Source organism: Pavona decussata, unplaced genomic scaffold (assembly GCF_977016875.1).
Source record: "Pavona decussata unplaced genomic scaffold, jaPavDecu1.1 SCAFFOLD_270, whole genome shotgun sequence".
NCBI classification, from domain to species: domain Eukaryota; kingdom Metazoa; phylum Cnidaria; class Anthozoa; order Scleractinia; family Agariciidae; genus Pavona; species Pavona decussata.
In genome coordinates, this window is record NW_028145672.1 from 437,625 (window position 1) to 455,605 (window position 17,981).

Here is a 17,981-nt window from a genome sequence, read left to right on the forward strand (position 1 = left end):
CTGTCTGTCTATCAATTGCAAAAATATATGTATAAAAATTGCCCAATATGTCAGTTTGGAAAATAAACCTTCTTTGGAGGCAAGAATAAAATAAGTAAATGCGTTACGGGACCAGTACCATCTTGTAGCCCCCAAAGAACGCTTGTTTTCCAAGCTGAAGTATCGGACAATTTTTACACATATATTTTTCCGTTTATAAATCCAACTTTTTTATTCTATTTATTTATTTATTTATTTATTTATTTATTTATTTATTTATTTATTCATTTATTTATTTATTTATTTATTTATTTATTTATTACTGCATGGTATAACGATCAGTCTTACCGTCTATAACTTGTGCTAAGAAATACGGTAAGAAGCGGTGAGTTCCGTTTATCAAAACTTTCCCGGAGGTTTCGGAAACTAAGCGAATGTCTTTCTTTACAGAACCGTGCAAGGGCATTGGAAAGGGCACGGCCGAGAGTGCCGAGGGAGGCATGGACAAAAAGCGAGGGAACTGAGAAATCCCTTTCAACCCTGGGGCCCGTTTCTCGAAAGTCCCGGTAACTTACCGGGCCTGATAAGTGATTTTGGTGATAAATGTTTCTTAACAGAAGCCAATTTTCGTTAGCTTTGAAGTCTAAATTTTAAAATCTTACAATTCTATGAAAACATTGACCAAGTGCCATGTCTGTAACCACTGTGTAATCGGCGAAAAAACATTTAAAAATATACTTATCGGGCCCGATAAGTTACCAGGACTTTCGAGAAACGGGCACCAGTGCGCGTGCCAAGCCGGTTCAGGACCGGTGCGCGAATGCTCGGCTGTACCTATGGAGGAAGTGCGGGCAACAAAAAGATCTAAGTTCAGATTATCCGTGGCTGAAAACCGAACCCGAGCACCAGGTCTGAAAGGGGCCAGTTTTTTCTTGAGCCAAGAGGCCACTAGCCTCCCTCGCAGACGTTCTTTTGGCTCGTCACGCAAATCTTTCCTCCCCAACCTTCTTCGATTGAGGTTCCCTGCTTGCAGAGGCCTCTTTTCCGTTGTTTTCGCTGAACTGTCGGGCGAGTCCGTTTCGACTGGGCCAGGGCAGAGGTCTGTTTTCTTCACGTTCATCAGTTCAGCGAATAGAACGGAAAAGAGGCCTCTACGAGGTCGAGGCTAGGCTAAGTCTTGACTGATCATTTTTCGTGTGGCTGCTTTCCACAGGTATCCTCAAGCTCCACAGGCATCCCTGGAAAATTGCAATATAAACTCAGTTAAGAACGTAACGAAAAAAGTGGCTTCATTAACCAGATGTACATACAGCTGTTTACACAATACTATCTGTTTGTTTCTTTCTTTGACTTTGGCCTCCATCTGCGCAGTGTGATCAGGCCCTTTTGAGCGCGCAATGCATTGTGCTGGTTGTGTGTTTCCAAGATGGCGGGCTCCTTGAGCTCTTCAATGGAGGCCACGGGATTTAGCGACAGTGATATGAGCGCAGACGAAAGCTCATCGTCTGTAGCTCAGAGGGAAAAGAACCTTATTGCACGCTTGAAACAAGAGAACAGAGTTTTAAAAATGGAGTTGGAAACTTGTAAGTTACGCTGTAAACAACTTCAAGAGGAAAACAGAGCTCTTCGACAGGCCAGCGTTTCAATTGTAAGTTAAGCGTTAATATCCACCAAATATCACAAAAATCTTTTTATAATTAGAAAAGATTTTTAAAAAATTAACAGCGGTTCTGTGAAGTACTGCCGAAGCGCTCTCATATGTATGGTCGATCCTTACGATTTCATTTACAGACAAATTTTGAACCTCGCTAGCTTTATAAGAAAAAATTTAGTAAAGCCTGTTCTCTTACGTGACAAAATGCATACTATTCCGGGAAGAAAAATTAGGTGCGATTTATTTATTTCTTTTGCGCAAATTCATCTTCAAAATGTAGATTTCCTATATAGAGCTTTCCAAGCAACTAGTAATAGTTATGTAACAGGAAACCCGTTCAATTTTTTTTATTTTTCTGTTATAAGCGTTTACATTATTGTTACAAAATAATATTCGATCCGAAGCTTGTTATCCTTGATGTAATCTCGTAATCTGTTCGCTTATGCGTTTCGCTTATAACATCATTTACAAGAACATGTATTTGTCTTTGATGATGAAAACATTCTGCATATGGAGATATTAATTTTTAGCAGACTTTAAATACTAAAAATTGCTGGCACGACTGAAAACGTACAAAAATTTGAATCGTCATTGTTTTGTCAAACAAAGCGTCTTTTTACATGGTATGTCATATTCAATATAAGCATATTATAGTGCACTGTTTTGATTTCAAAACAGATTTTATTGTTTCAAGTAAACGCAATAGATAATCATTCTCCATCAGAATACTTCATGTTTAAAGGGACAAGTGTCATAGAAATTTTCTTTTCTTTGGTTCGTGATAAAATCCAACGAATTTTCAAAGAAGAAATGAGCTATGATAAGTCAATATCATGGTAAGTATTTTTTTTGGACACTAAGGAAAAACTTGCAAATGTCAGCACACTTTGAAATTTGGTATCTTGGTCATCTGCATTTGAAAATGTTTATGAACAATTATATGTAGTATTTGTGCCCAAGAATAGCAATTTTAAAGAATATTTGACCAACTTGTTATACTGCCATTTTCAAAGTGTTGCTAAAAATAGATCATGATACTGTGTCTTGATGTCCTAACATAGTTCCATGAACGTTTAATTGCCTTAGCTTCCTTGAGTCTCCAGTAGCTCAGTGGTAGAGCATCCAAACTAGAAATCGGTAGGTCTTAGGTTGGACTCCTGATAGGACTCCACTCGGATTTCCTTTTTCTGAGTTTGCCTGTGTCACTCACTGAATAATAAACTATTCTCATAGTTCCTCTTCTTAAGCATGTCAATAAAATGTTGTTTTCCACCACTCTCTCTAGCTCCCTCTTATGAAGGTGATTCAGGCATTTGCTTAGATAAAGAAAGACAGGGAAAGGACATACAAACAAATTTATAATACTTAGCAATATTTGATAATATGTGTACCTTCCCTACGAACACCATTTTGCAATACATACAATGTAGCCATCCGTCCCTTTAAAAGCTGTCAAAGACATGTTGTTATTCAGTTGCCAGAGTCACTGCAAGGTGTAAAGGAAGGATTTAACCTTAGAAACACCCCAGAGAACAGAGCAGGGAATAAAGCAGAAATTTTTGTGTTCAAGTTTATTGAAAACCATACAAAAGCCCAGAGTAGTTAAATATTATTATAGGAAGACTGTGCCACAAGTAGCCTAAGAGCTCAGAGTTGAGGTGGACCAGTCCTTATTATTATCATTAATATTCATCTTTTACAGTCAATTCACATCATGCATGACCAGTATTTCCGAGAATGAAATGAACATTTGAATTTCTCTTTGTAATGTCTGCATGTGAATGGAATATTGAACATTTCTCTGGAAATCTTTCTGAAAAAGATGCATTAGCAGAAAAAAAGATTAAAAATACTTGGGAAACAATTGTTATTCTTGAAATACTTAATGCTTTAATGTAAAGAAAAATTCATAGCTTTACACCGTCAATAAACTAGGGGAATTTCTACGGGAACTATGAAATCTCTCGTTGTCCATGTTCAAAACGGACATGCAAATTTCAAAAGTCCATTCAAATTTTAAAAATACTGGTCACACGTGACATGACATGTACAAAATCAAAAGTCGCTGTCACATTGATTGTTCACTTATGGGCGTGTTGCTACCACCATTATTTCTTGCCAGGGAGCACCCAATAACCTTAGTTCCTTTTGCTGCCAGACTGTGTAATTTTCTTGTATATTTTATACAAATGATAAGGTTTGTTAATTGATATAACATGAAGCTTTCTATTACCCTTCTCTCGCCCTTCCTTCGTGTGGCCAGAAGGGACCTGGACTGTCTGAGAATCAAGCTAAACTCTATTATATTTTGTCTTAATGAAATAACAAGCAGAAAAGGTACAAGCACTCCAGATGCAATATTAGTAATTTTGGGGCAGCAGAAAGTAGTTTGGCGGTTATTTTTACAGTAAAAAAGCTGTTGCTAATACAAGCATGCTCAGTGAAGTAATATAAAATGTTGTTTAAGTTGGCTGATTTTAGAATGGAAGTAAACATTATTTGGTATTCACTGTTTTTAGTATTTTCTGAGCATGCTGTTGTATCGTCTTGAAAAGTGTCATATCACTTTAATGATTGTGTCGTAGTTCAGGTACATTTAACAAATTGATGGCAGTTTTCTAGGGTCTATGCCCTAATAGACCATAAAATGACATCATAAAATGTTTTACAGTCACAGGTCACATGTGAACAGTATTTCCAAGAATGAAATGAACATTCGAATTTCTCTTTGTAATGTCCGACGTGTGAATGGAATGTTGGACATTTCTCTGGAAATCATTCCGAAAAAGACGCATTAACTGAAAAAAATATTCAAAATACTTGGGAAACAATTATTATTCTTGAAATATTCAATTTTACAATGTAAAGAAAAATTCATAGCTTCATACCGTCAATAAGCGAGGGAAATTTATATGGGAACTCTGAAATCTCGTTGGCGATTTTCAAAACTGACATGTAAATTTCAAAACTCCGTTTAAATTTCAAAAATATTGTTCACGCGTGACCTGGGTTGACTGTAAAGCCAAGTGGAAACACAAGCTGCTGACTCAAGTTTTGAAGATTTTTATTTACAATAACATGGAAAAACTATGAGCAGAATTGGCATTGAGAAAAGTGGGCACAATAGAGAGAGAAAAAGTGATGACTCAATCACAAATCCTACTTGCATTTCATGCTGTTGGTGTATCATTACAGCTCAGTTTTTTGCATCCAATATCTTTGCCCTTTGTGTGCACTAACTCAGTTGAAATAATTATATAAATTGTTTTATTTCTTGTACCCAACAGCAAGCTAAAGCAGAACAAGAGGAAGAGTTTATTTCCAACACCTTGCTGAAAAAGATCCAGTCGCTGAAGAAAGAAAAAGAAACCTTGGCTATGAACTATGAGCAAGAAGAAGAATTCCTCACAAATGATTTGTCAAGAAAACTGATGCAGGTACTTACCCGACCAGCTTCTACATGTAACTTCTTCTTGCAGTGTTACAACTTAGGCAAACATTTGTGCCATGGGAATGAAGTAAATGGTCACCAGATATAAATTGTCTTGATGTTCAAACAAATTCTCCCAATTATTATGAAATGTATGGGGAAGCATTGAGAAGAATATGCCTTTTGATAGTGGGGCTTAAAGAGCTAATAGATTTACTTGCCAGAGTAGGGAGGTTGTATGAAATGACAAGCAACCACAACAGTCTTTGATCTGCAACTATCTTGGTTGAAATGGCCAGAAAAAAAGTTATGGTCACAAAAACTGTCATAAGGGTTGCTAATTTGGTGAGTCAATGTAAAGTGATACAACTTACTAATCGAGACATTCTTTAAAATTAGATTTTATTATATCCAGACAACATGAAAATGCTTGTTGACCAATGTATCCAAAAGAATATTTGGTATCAATTCCCTTGGTAAATACTGTACATTTTTTTCTACAGTTATGTAAATTAAGACTTGAAGAATAGTGAATTTGTTTGACAGCAATCATGGAGTCTTAATGTGGAGTGGCCATCTTGATTTTCCTTGGCACAAAATAATCAGAGGCTTTTTTAGTGATCTTCACACTGTGCCATATAGAAAACTAGTTCGTTTTTAATATTTGTGGCAAGTATTATTTTTATACATGTATATGTGCTTGGGAATGTTTCTTACTGTAACAAAGGTCACCACAAGATGACTGACAAAATTTGAACTAAGAGCATTACACAGGAGGAAAATTATAATCTGTTGTCCCCTTGCATTTGCCTTCAGGTACATGTAAGTTACGGTAAGGTAAGACTACTTTAAATTAAGGGAGTAACACACAACAGTATTTAAAATTAAATATATATGTTTCAAAAATTCATATTTAGTAACTTTAATTACTGACAAACTTGTGGCCCTCTAAAATGAAAAATTTTATACAGATTAAATCAAATCAACCTACACTTACTATATAGCTATTTACAATAAAATAATTATTTACAATAATTGTAAATTGAGTCAGGTTTTTAATTATTAAAAACCTGACTCACATGTAATCTGTATTTTATTTTAGTTGCGACAGGAGAAAATTCAGCTGGAGCAGACATTGGAGCAGGAACAAGAATATCAAGTGAACAAACTGATGAGAAAGATTGACAAGCTGGAGTCTGATGTGACTTCAAAACAGACCACCTTGGAACAGGTACTACACTGATGACACAATTGAATAAAAGGCAAAGAAAATAATAGAGATGAAGAGCCTCTGTTTGTACAGTCAACTCGCTTTATTGCAGACGCCATTGAGACCGCGAGTTAGTGTCGTTAATAGACAGGGGCCCATTTCTCAAAAGTCCCAGTAACTACAGTAATACTGGGCCCGATAAGTATATTTTTAAATGTTTTTTTTTTTTGCCGATTACACAATGATTACAGACATGGTACTTGGCCAGTGTTTTCATGAAATTATAAGATTTAAAAATTTAGTATTCAAAGCTACATGTAATAAACATTGACTTCTGTTTAAATACATTTATCATTAAAGACACTTATCGGGTCCATTAAGTTACCGGGACTTTCGAGAAATGGACCCCAGAGTCCGTAATGGCAGGAATTTATTTCAGTCAAATGTCTGTAATTAATTTTTCCAGGGATTTCTAAGTTGCTGTCTGTATTATTGGGGTGTCTGCAAGGTGAGAGTTGACTGTAAATGATAGAGAAGAACTTTGTCAATCACCTGTGGGTGGCTTTCATGCATATTTTCTGTTAATAAAAAACATATTGGAATTACACTGTAAGTCTCAAATTTAAAAATTTTATAACAATTTTCCAATCCAGAAAAATGCAGGAAATGTGACTCAATAATCCAACCCTAGAAGCTTGCTTTTGTCAGTGCTCAGGTCTTGTTGTTCAAACTTCCATTCTGGTAATTTCGAACATGAAGAAAAAACAGATTACTGTAAGTCTGACACATCTACCTTGATCAAATGAGGAGCTTATGGCATTGATATGCAGCAGTGTATGTTTCCTGTCATTGAAGCGTTGTGGTGCTAGTAGTTAGCACATTGTACTTTCATTCGGAAGATCAAACGCTCTGTAATTCGAGGCTGGCTTGGTCTCTTCACTGCTGTTTTGTTTCCTTAGACAGGATACTTTGCTCCACATTGTCTTTCTTCACCCTGGCCCCAGTTGTTCAAAGAGCGGATAATTTTATCCACTGGATAGGCCACTATCTGGCAGATAAAATGTGTGTAAGAATTTCCTTATAGCCTTATAGTTTGTGTATAAAGTAAAAGCATCTGTCTAATCTAAAGATGGAATTGTGTGAAAAACTTGCCAAAAAATTTGGTTGGAGTACATTTTATCCGCTGGATAGCAGCTTATCCACTGGATAAAGTTATCTTTTTTTGAACAACTGGGGCCTGGCCCCAGTTGTTCAAAGGCCGGATAACTTTATCCGCTGGATAAGGCACTATTCTTCACGTTCAACGTTGTCCAAGGTTTTCGTACACTCCCAAACTTAACCGTGGTTAGAGTGTGCATATTCGCTTGTGCAAGAGGAAATACTGAAATCTTTTCCCAGATTGAAACTGTCGGATAGTGATTTATCTACAGGATAAAGTTATCCGGCCTTTGAACAACTGGTGCTTGAACAACTGCTTCAGGTAACCCTGTGATAGACTAGCATCCTATCCAGGGGGGAGTGGCAATACTCCCAGTTGCCTCATGCTACAGAAACAGGTTAGGCTCTGGCTGTGTGGGCCACCATCTGAGGCTCGTAGTGTGACTTGAAAATATGTTACCCATATAACCAACATGTGATGTTCTTTTGTTTTCGCTAGCTGAGGAAAGAGAAAGTGGATCTGGAGAATACATTGGAACAAGAACAGGAGTTGTTAGTTAACAGACTTTGGAAGAGAATGGATAGATTAGAAGCAGAGAAGAGGTGGGCAGTTTTTAAATTTGTGATAAATGCGTGGTGCTAATTTAACTAATCATCTGACTTAAAATTTTGCATGTTTTACAATGCTTTGCACTAGTTTTTGGGGAGGCCAAATCACACATAAGCTTGCTAGTTTTGGTCTCCTTGCCACTTTTTCTTTGTAACTTAGCATGGCATGGGCATGGCTGCCACCACCTGGAGAGAATCTGCACTACTGAAATTTTTTTTACCATAGGATTTCTGCAGTAAAACAATTCAAGGGAAAGACAGACCAGTTATGGGGCAGCCCATCAAAAAAAAATTTTTTTTTCGATTTTCCCAGAGTCTCTCCTGGTGACTAATCACTGCCAAAGATTGGCTGGGACCTGGGATTGTGCATGTGTAGGTGCTTGGATCTGGACTGAAACCAATGTTGAGTGAACAAGTGATGCTAGTTATGTCTTTCAATTCTTCTTTTTCACCATGCTTATTGCAAAAAAAAAAAAGACAAGCATTATCAAAATGATGTGCTTTTAAAATTCTCTGGAGCTTTCAAACCTTTGTCAGAAGTCTCCATTTTCATTAGCGATTTTGGTGTTTTAGTGTGGATGATGGGCAAAAACGTGTTAAAAAAGCATGCGTTGTCAAATGAAAATGCGTCAGTGTGAAGGGGGTGTAAAATACCCGTACAATACAGGTCTACAACAGATGCTTTCTTTTTTCAGGATGTTACAAGAGAAGTTAGAAGAGCCAATTTCAGAACCACCCTCCCCCAGACAGTTCCGAGATGGAGAAGACGCTGTTGGTGATTTAGCATCACACATTACATCACTGAGAGAAGAGATCAGACGACTTCGACAACAGCTAGCCAAGTCAGAGGCAGACTGTAAGTTTGACACTTTGTCAAGTAATTTCATATAGGTTTTTTTTTAGAGTGTGGTATTGCAGTTTCCCTGCGGTTAAAAACTAGAAAGTTGTAATACTGATCGTGCAATACATACATATGTTTATTTGATGAATAGGTTTAAGACTATGGGCAACCAAAGGGCTGATGTCAACCTACTATTGTTTAAAACTGAATACAAAAAAAATTGACTTCAACAAAACAATTCGATTTCTTTAGATAGTAAAAATTTTAGAAACAACAATTAGAAGTTATTAAAAATACAGTACATTAAATCGTCTTTTTCAGTGGGGTCTCAGGTCAAAAACCCCCAAAAAGCTGACTTCTTGACCTGACAAATTGAATGGTAAACTTTTTTGTTTTGTTCATGATCATGCATGCCTTCTTGGCAAAAGAAAGAGAGTCAATGTCTTTGGAATGCTTTTCCAAAATTTATTTAAAAGCTATTGAAGCTGTCTGGAAATTTAACCGTCTTGCTTTAGTGAAATTCCAAATCACAGGGCCCCTATATTGTAATGTATTTCTTCCAGTTTCTGATTTACAATAACTCTTATGATATTTAGCTAACTGTAGTTTGGTTGGCGAAAAGATCTATTCACAAATGGTGGAGCCCAGTAGCTTGATGATGAGTGTGGGACATAAAAAATATCTGAGTTTCCATTGGAAACAAATTCATAACCTCCCGCACTAGGGTCGGATGCTCTCTTTTGTTGACCTTACATGACACAGAATACAACACTTACAATACTAAATACTACTTACAATACTTACTGTACTAACAATACCTACTATAAATGAGAATGATGTGTTATTTAATTAATCAGTAAATGACACAGGCATACTTGGAAAAAGGAAATCTGAGTGCTCCTATCAGGAGTGGAACCTAAGACCCTCTGATTACTAGTTCGGATGCTCTACCACTGAGCTACAGGAGACTCGTGGGAGCTAAGGCCATTAAACTAGATTCATGGGACAAACATCCTGCATGCTGGGTGGGTTTCTTGGGACACTGAGGACTTAACCCAGACAGATACACAGGGCAATCAACCAATCACAGTCGATGGTGCATGTTGTTGCAAGTGACTTACTTACAGTACTACTACTAATATTAATTAATACTTACAATGCTCGCAATACTTACAATACCTACATTACTTACAAAGTATTGGGCGAGCTGGGCCTTGTGTACTACATGAAGGTTTATGCTGTATGCGACTTGTGTCCTGTATACTCTGTAACATGTATGATCAGTAATGACACAGGCATACTCGTTGTTGAATAATATATCCTAAGTTATGATTGTAATAATTTAAACGCACAACGCTTTTGAGTTAAAAATGAGACACGCTTTGGCTTGTACATAAGCCATCTTCTTATGTCTCATTTTAAACTCAAAAGCGTTGTGCTTTTTATTAGAATCAGTTCTTGTTTCCTGTTGCCGAGACCTTTTGGCATTATTTCAGTTAAAACGTTATTAGTAATTGAGGTTTTGCGTATGTGCAATGGTCAACCTATGATATTTTTTGGTTTATTCTCTACTAGCCTGGTTTGTTTCAGAGTCCTTGTTTAAACAGCTGTAATAATTGAAAACAATGCGCCCCCGCACAGTCGGATATCCTTTCCGTTTTATTTTGCTATTAGAATGAAAATACTTGAACTAGGAGGAAAAATTTTAAACTTACGAAATTAATGTATAATGTATAGCGCAAATTGAGAGATTTAGAAAATTGCCTGAGACACATTCCTAATTACGTGAGTGATTAGTATCTCAAATATGGAATGAGATGGTGTGTTTGACTCCGTGGCGCAATGGTAGCGCGTCTGGCTCCAGATCAGAAGGCTGCGTGTTCAAATCACGTCGGGGTCAGGGAAATTTTGGTTTTTTTTTTTACATTTCCTCTTACTTATATCGTCAAACTGGGGGGAACGGCATTTCGGTTGAATTCTTTTGTGTGCGTTCTCTAAAGGATTATTGAACTCTAGGAATATAAATAAATTAAACCCGGAAATATAATATCATTGCTCTTTACAGATAAAGACTTCAACCGTTAGATCAAATTCATTTATCCCTCGTTAAAGCCTCAAGGAATATTGCTCCAGAGGAATATTGAATAAATGCGCTAAAGGAATATGCAACTGCGGGGATAACTGTAAACAAGTAATAATGAAAGATTAGGGAGTGCGTTCGATGAGCTCGATTCCAGGCTCTCTCTCAATACAATAATAATACAATACAAACTTTAATGACACTCCCCGAAAAGGGCTTTTCAGTGCCAATAATAATTAATTTACAACATTAAACGTCAAAACGATAGTAGTAAATCTAAAAGTTACAATGATGCAATGAGTTATACAAGAGTTAAAATTAAGCTACAGAATGGTCGCTAAAAATAACAAGATTTTAAATCTTTATGCAAAAGCTAAGACAGACCAGAAAGGAAAGCGGCGAATAAGTTGGCTCGAAGTTTACGCTTAAAAATAAGAACAGAGTTGCAGAGTTTAAAGGAATTGTCTAAATTGTTCCACAGACTTACTAAACGGTAATAGAATGTCTTTTGTCCAGGTTTAGATTTAAATAGGGGGATTTGCAAAAGTTGAGAGCTTCTAGTCGCGCGACCGCTTACTTCACCACGGTTACTGCACCTTTGCCAAGTTGGCGATGATGTCATCCGCCCCGGCAAAATCTGCGGGGTATGCCAGATACGCATAATTAATGTGTTTCTCTCTTTAGATTGTGAAAAGATGGCGGCTTACGCCAAGGAAGAACGCCATATCAAGGAAGAAAACATCAGATTACAAAGAAAACTGCTCCGAGAAATGGAAAGAAGAGAAGCGCTCAGCCGACAGTTGTCGGAAAGCGAGTCCAGTCTGGAGATGGACGATGAAAGGTAGGTCCGAAGAGCACCGAAAATTATCCGAAAATTTCCGATTATCAGCCGAAGTCGTCCGAAAATGTTCAATAGTCAACCAACAGCATCCGAAGATTTCCGATGATCTTCGCAAGACAATGAAGATTTCCGAAAACATTCGAAGTTTTCCGGTGATCTCCGAAGTCATCCGAATAATACCGAAGTTTGCCGACGGTCAGTCACAAATTACGTGAAACAGACAGTAAGGAATATTCACACTAAGTGAATCAGCCATATTTTCACATAGGATCACTGTAATGACCTGTTACAGGAAAGGAACAACGTAAGTTGTAGTAACGTGTAAAACCAAGATATAAGGTGCTATGTGAAAATATGGTTCACCGTTCAAAATTACGTGACAATTTCAGACGACTAGCGAAACTTTTCCCAGTTTTTTTGTTTGTTTTTGTTTGCTTTTTCTTTTTTTTTTTTTTTTTCTCATTATCAGGTGGTTTGCTATTAATTCTAAAATATTTGAATAAAGCAAATCTTTTGCAAACCCATTTTCGTTAAACCCCTTTCTTTCAAGAAAAGCTTTAGGTGACTTGACCCCTTTAGTTTGCAAACTTTTCCCAAAACCCTCCCAAAACTTGCGAAGATTCTCATCTTCTTCCTCAAAGTTCCAGAAGAAAGCTTTTGAACCCGTCTGTTCTGTTTCCCTAATTTAACAGCGGAGCACTTGTAGTGATGTTGAATTTTTGTTCCAGGCACTTTAATGAGATGACCTCTCACGGCACATCGCATAGGGACCGTACCTCATCCAGCCCCCTTCCTTTGGGCACCAACAGGCCCATATCACCAGGGTACGGGTTTACTCCGCCCTCACCGCGCATGCCAAGATATCCATCTAATGAGAGACTGAGTGGATCCCACTCCTCCGCGAGCTCATCACCTCCAACTCACTCCGTGCAGGTATAGTTTTGCCCTAGTATGTAGTTAGGCTTTGCGTGGGTGGGGAGGGGGGATTACAGTATGTATCGTTGGAAAATGTTCTGGTAAATGCCAGAGAGATAAGGAAAAAATAATGGTCGCACTTTAGTATTTTACTCTTAGACTCTTAGGTTAGAAATACCTTACGCAGTATAATAAACAGCACCACAGGAAAGTACTGCTCAGTAGATTTCATTTGAATGGTCACACTTTAGGCTTTCACCCACTGACTCAAAAGTTGGGATCACCTTGTACAGCATAATAAACAGCACCACAGGAAAGTACTGCTCAGTAGCTTCCATTCCAATGGTCACGTTTTAGGACTTCTTCCATGGACTCAAATGTAGAACTACCTTTTGTTGCATTATAAACAGTACTACAAGAAGTATTCTAGATTAGCTTTCACTTGAACGGTAAAGCGTAGGATGTCAAGAACTACCTCAAACACCCCAGCCATCTTATGTAGTATAATAAACAGCAGCACAGATTACCACTGTTCTCTAGCTTTCACTTCAGACTTTAGACCAGTTACATGGTCCAGGAAATGACTACGAGTACAAGATTGAGTACGAGAACCGCAACGACTCCTCAAATCTAGTTTGCGTGGTTTAGACAATCACTTGTCACACCAGTCTTGTTTCTAGTGTCACTCTTCTTATCTGCTGGTAAACAACGGGAAGGAGCAAGAATTCTGGGGATGTGACTGATTTGAAATTTGAAAGTCGTATTCGTACTTAATCTTGTACTCGTACTCTGATCCTAAGGTCCCTATTGACTCTACCGAGGGAAGAGCAAATCAACGCAGTCCCTCATCGCCAAAAGAGTTGGCGTGACAAGTTGTGTGAGAAAATCACGCAATTTCTTTTTGCTTTGTTCACAGCGAGGCCAACGGACTTACTCCTCCCCTGGTGCGTCGCCACACGGACCCAGGCCTTCCTCAGGATCATAAACAATCTCCCGGACAACTAAGATAATATGACATGATATGGACTCCTTGCGGACTGCAAGTTAACCCTGATATGGATCGGTATAGACTTCTGTAAGATGTGGCATAAGACGATGTTGACCCGCAGGTAGATCATTGGTGCTTTGTCCTGACAATGTGGTTTATTTGCCTTATCGGGTTTTAATAGCCAGACCTTTAAACGGTGTAAAAATTTAACTGATGGCGATAGAAGCTGTTCTTTAAGCTGTTATCTTTGGGTGTAAAAAAGTGATCTATTAAATATCGTGAAAATATTAATAATCACTGTTCCCAGGAAACATGATTGTTAAAAAAACGTTGTCGTTGTCGACCTTTAAGATTAGGTGTAAGTGAAGTCAAATCAGGATAAGGGATACAAACTAAGAATAGTATTTGTTGTGGCCGTTGTTATTCGGCGTAAAAAGATTTAAAATGGGGTTTAAATGTGATTAATCGTTGGTAGACTAATATGACTTTAAAAGCTGTTGTTTTCGGCCGTTGTGGTGGCAAGTTGTAAAAAAATTTTTAAATTGGCTTGAAATAGGAGCAAATCACTTTAATAGGGAAGTGAATAATAGTTGCGATGGCCGGTGTTGTTGGATGTAAAGCCTCTTTATAAGGACTAGAAATTGTTATTTTAAAATCACTGATCTAGAAATTACATTAGAAAAGTTGTTTTGAACCGTTAAGATTGGGTGTTAAAAATCTTTAAAATGGCGCAATAATGGAGTAACGATAAATTCAATTACTGTAGTTAAGAATAGCTTTTGTTTTAGGAAGTTATTGCCGGATATAAAATGATCTTAAAAACGGCGTGAAATTGGAAGAAATCACCAAATTTTGTTTCGGCCGGCGTTGTGGTTGGAGGTAAACTACATGTAATCACATTTCAAGTAATCACGCATACAAAACTATGGTTTAAAAAGCTGTAGCCTAAAATGGGCTGTTATTTTGGGTGAAAATATTTTGAGATTTTAGCTTTGCGCCAGGTTTTAAACCCGTTTTGTGTGGTCTTTACACACAATTTTAAATGATTGTCAATGTTGACTTTTTAGCTTCAACTGTTTCCGTTATTAGCAGAATTAACAGGCGTTATGCTAGATTTTTCCTGACTTCGTAGCAGTAACTCGCTGATAGCATGTTGTATTCTCTTCTCTGCATTTTTCTTTTTCTGAAATTGTCCAAAGTGAAGTTACTGTTGGATTTGTTTCTTCATTTTGCGTTTGTTTTTGGCTCACGGGACAAGATTTCCCGCCCTTGTCAATCTTGGCGACATTTCCCGCCCTTGTGAATCTTGGCGAGATTTCCCGCGCTTGCCAACCGTAGTGTTTATTTCCTGCGCTTTCTAACCGCGGCAAGGTTTCTCGCGGTTACAAAAGTTATTTCTCGTATTTTTCTTACAAACACAAAATTTCCTCTCCTTTATTTTTTCAAGGTTTAAGAAGTGGGGGTCTCTGATTTGTTTTTTGGTTTTTTTTTTTCGCACCCTAAATACTTCAACTTTACCGTTGCGTTGTATAATTAACATTTTTTGCTACCATTGTGGTACTTTGATCCGGAGTTGCTAATGCTTTTTTTGTCATGAGCAATCTTTAAAGTAAGAAATGACAAGATGTATATAAGTTTTTATTGGTTAGACAATATTCTGATTGCATTTTGCCTTTCATTGAGGGTATAAACTCGTGATTATCAGCATGTTCCACAGTAACGGATAGTGTTTCATGCGCAAGCGCAATATTGATAGTTCAGCATTTGGGTGCATACATCATGAAAGTGTCACGCAATACCAGTAGTGTCGTTCAGTATGAAAAGCGTCACGCTTTTAGAGTTTAGCTGAATGAGTTAACTTTTAAAAACGCTTTTGTTGCGAAAGCTACGGACACTTTAACTTTAGTTTAGTTTCAGAGTTGGAGGTTAATGAGCAAAGAAAATCATAAAAAGAATAAAATAATTAAGAAATTTAAAGAAAGATAAAGATAAGATTTGCTTCGATGTTAAAGATAATTAAGGGTGTTGTTTGCAGTTTGCATGGATTTCTTATCGTCATGAATTATTGATGATTATATTTTGTCTGCAAATGTAAAATACTCTCTCAACTTTCACTTGGAAAAACAAAAGATTTATTTGCACCAATGGAAACCAAAAATTAGAAACCTTGTTTTGTTTAAAGTTACCTTTTTAATGCAGTGAAACTACGGATAGCAAATGACCAGTTTCTTGAAGCCATGTGTACTACAGATAAAAATGGCTTTGTCTGTCGAAACGGCCTTACGACTGTATGATCTGTACAGGCAAGCAAAGTAGTTGTCGGTCTCTTCACTTTCTTGGGATCTACCTCAAGACTGGCCTACTGTATTCCAACAAAAAAGTGCTGTCACGAAGCAGTACATGTATTAGATATATTTGAACTAAGAAGAAGGTCGTAATTCAGACCCCACTCGAAAAGGTCATTTACCGTTCAATTGTAAGCAAGGTTTTAGACAAGAAAATCTTAAGAGTCACACTCGATTCAAAGATTTTTCTAACCTAGAGTTAAGTCAAACGATTTTGTTTTCCATGATGGCAAATTACACTGAGAGAGTAAACGATCGCATTAAGACACGTGATTTGTTTTTATTAAAGTTAAGGAATGATTCAAGAAGATAATTTTTGTTCGTATTAATTTGTTTTGTATTTTTGTTCTTGTCGTTAACAAGCCTATGCCCTGTTAATGGCTAAAGACGTTGATTTTTTTTTATTTTATTTTGTTTTATTTTATTTAAACTTTTCATCTCCGGGTGGAGATCCTTATAAAAGCAGCGTTACACTTGGAAACGCTTCGTGACCGTTGTCACGCAACATGATTATGACACAAAGTTTGAAGGAATAAATGTTAAGTGTGACATACCCCAAAAGGGAGAAATCTCTTTTGTTTTTGTGTGTTTGTTGTCAGGGAAGAGCAGGGATGGCACAGTGATGAGAGCACTCGCCTCCCACCAATATGACCCGCGTTCGATTCCCGGACTCGGCGTTACATGTGGGTTGAGTTTGTTGTTGGTTCTCGTCCTTGCTCTGAGAAGTTTTCCTCCAACGCCGTAAGTGACTTTTGATGTAATGTCAAATTTTCCGTTTGTTTCGCATCTGAATACAAAGCAATCTGGAAGGAGAATTTAGCAATTTATCAGAAGTCACTAGAGCCTTATTCCATGACTTTTGATGTAATGTCAAATTCTCCTTTTGTTTCACAACTGAACGCAAGACAATCTAGAAGGAGAATTAAGCCATTTATCAGAAGTCACTTTAGGCCATTTCCAGGCACCCCTTATTAGTATTAATCAGCTGTGGCCGCAGATGATCAGGATGGAATGGATTGCAACTTGAAAAAATTGGGCGGTATATTTTATCTTCTATTTTTCTTTGAGCTCTTCCCATGCGTTCTAGAATTATTGCTAAAAACTTATCTTGGTTTGTTCTTCGAAAAGTCACTTGATATTTCTTCTCGGTGCCTTAAGAACAATTTCATGTTTAATTAAAGATACTTTGTCAAATATTTTGCGCAGTTTTGCCTGACCAAAACACGGCAAAGTTTCCTCTAGAACGACGCACAACGGAAGATAGTTCGTCCAGACGCATAATCTGTCTTCTGCCCGTCTTTATACTAGAGACGAATAACCAGACGAAAAACAAATGTTTGCCCAAGTTCGTCCAGACGGATAATGGGTCCTCTAGTATAAAAACGGCCATAGACGTGGCCTTGAGACTGAGACAGAACACACAATTAATTGTAAAGATAACAATCGGCCCTGGAATTCTGCCAAGACAAAAAGACAAGCATCCCACTTGGGAAAACTTGTTTACATAAGCTTAAACATATATTACAAGTTTGGTTTGTACACCGGTTCAAGCTTGACATGGACTCCAAACTATGAAGGAATTTTTTTTAATGAACATAAACAGAATTGAACGTTATTCTGCATCACCAAGTTTTGGTTTATATTTGGAAAGTTTGAACAAATAACAAAACCCACATGCTTACAATTGCGCCCTGATTTCTTTTGAAAAACATTCAATAGCTTTTCAATATTTCTCTCAATTAACAAGGTGCTAATGAAAGTAACAAACCCTTGAATTTTGTTGATGTTATAAGTGTCAAATATCGATTTGCTCTTGACCTTCCATTAGGACAACTCCATTTTTCAAGAATTCGATAAATTTAACGAAGTATGTTGTTTATTTTAATCAAAAGTCTTAACATAAAGGGACAGAAAAAAGTCATTAATCCGCA

At 37.3% G+C, this 17,981-nt stretch overlaps 1 protein-coding gene and 1 non-coding gene across 2 annotated transcripts; both read left to right on the forward strand.

Annotated features, from left to right (window-relative positions):
* The first annotated feature begins 1,368 nt into the window (after nucleotides 1–1,368).
* LOC146455731 (coiled-coil domain-containing protein 6-like) lies at nucleotides 1,369–14,026 on the forward strand. Its single transcript, XM_085093907.1, has 8 exons — nucleotides 1,369–1,627; nucleotides 4,921–5,070; nucleotides 6,166–6,294; nucleotides 7,931–8,034; nucleotides 8,736–8,896; nucleotides 11,646–11,802; nucleotides 12,531–12,735; nucleotides 13,634–14,026. The coding sequence occupies exons 1-8, from the start codon at nucleotides 1,406–1,408 to the stop codon at nucleotides 13,700–13,702; spliced, it is 1,197 nt and encodes a 398-aa protein (XP_084950033.1). The 5' UTR covers nucleotides 1,369–1,405; the 3' UTR covers nucleotides 13,703–14,026.
* Trnaw-cca (transfer RNA tryptophan (anticodon CCA)) lies at nucleotides 10,710–10,781 on the forward strand. Its single transcript has one exon. It is a non-coding gene; the product is annotated as a tRNA-Trp (tRNA).
* Nucleotides 14,027–17,981: the final 3,955 nt, after the last annotated feature.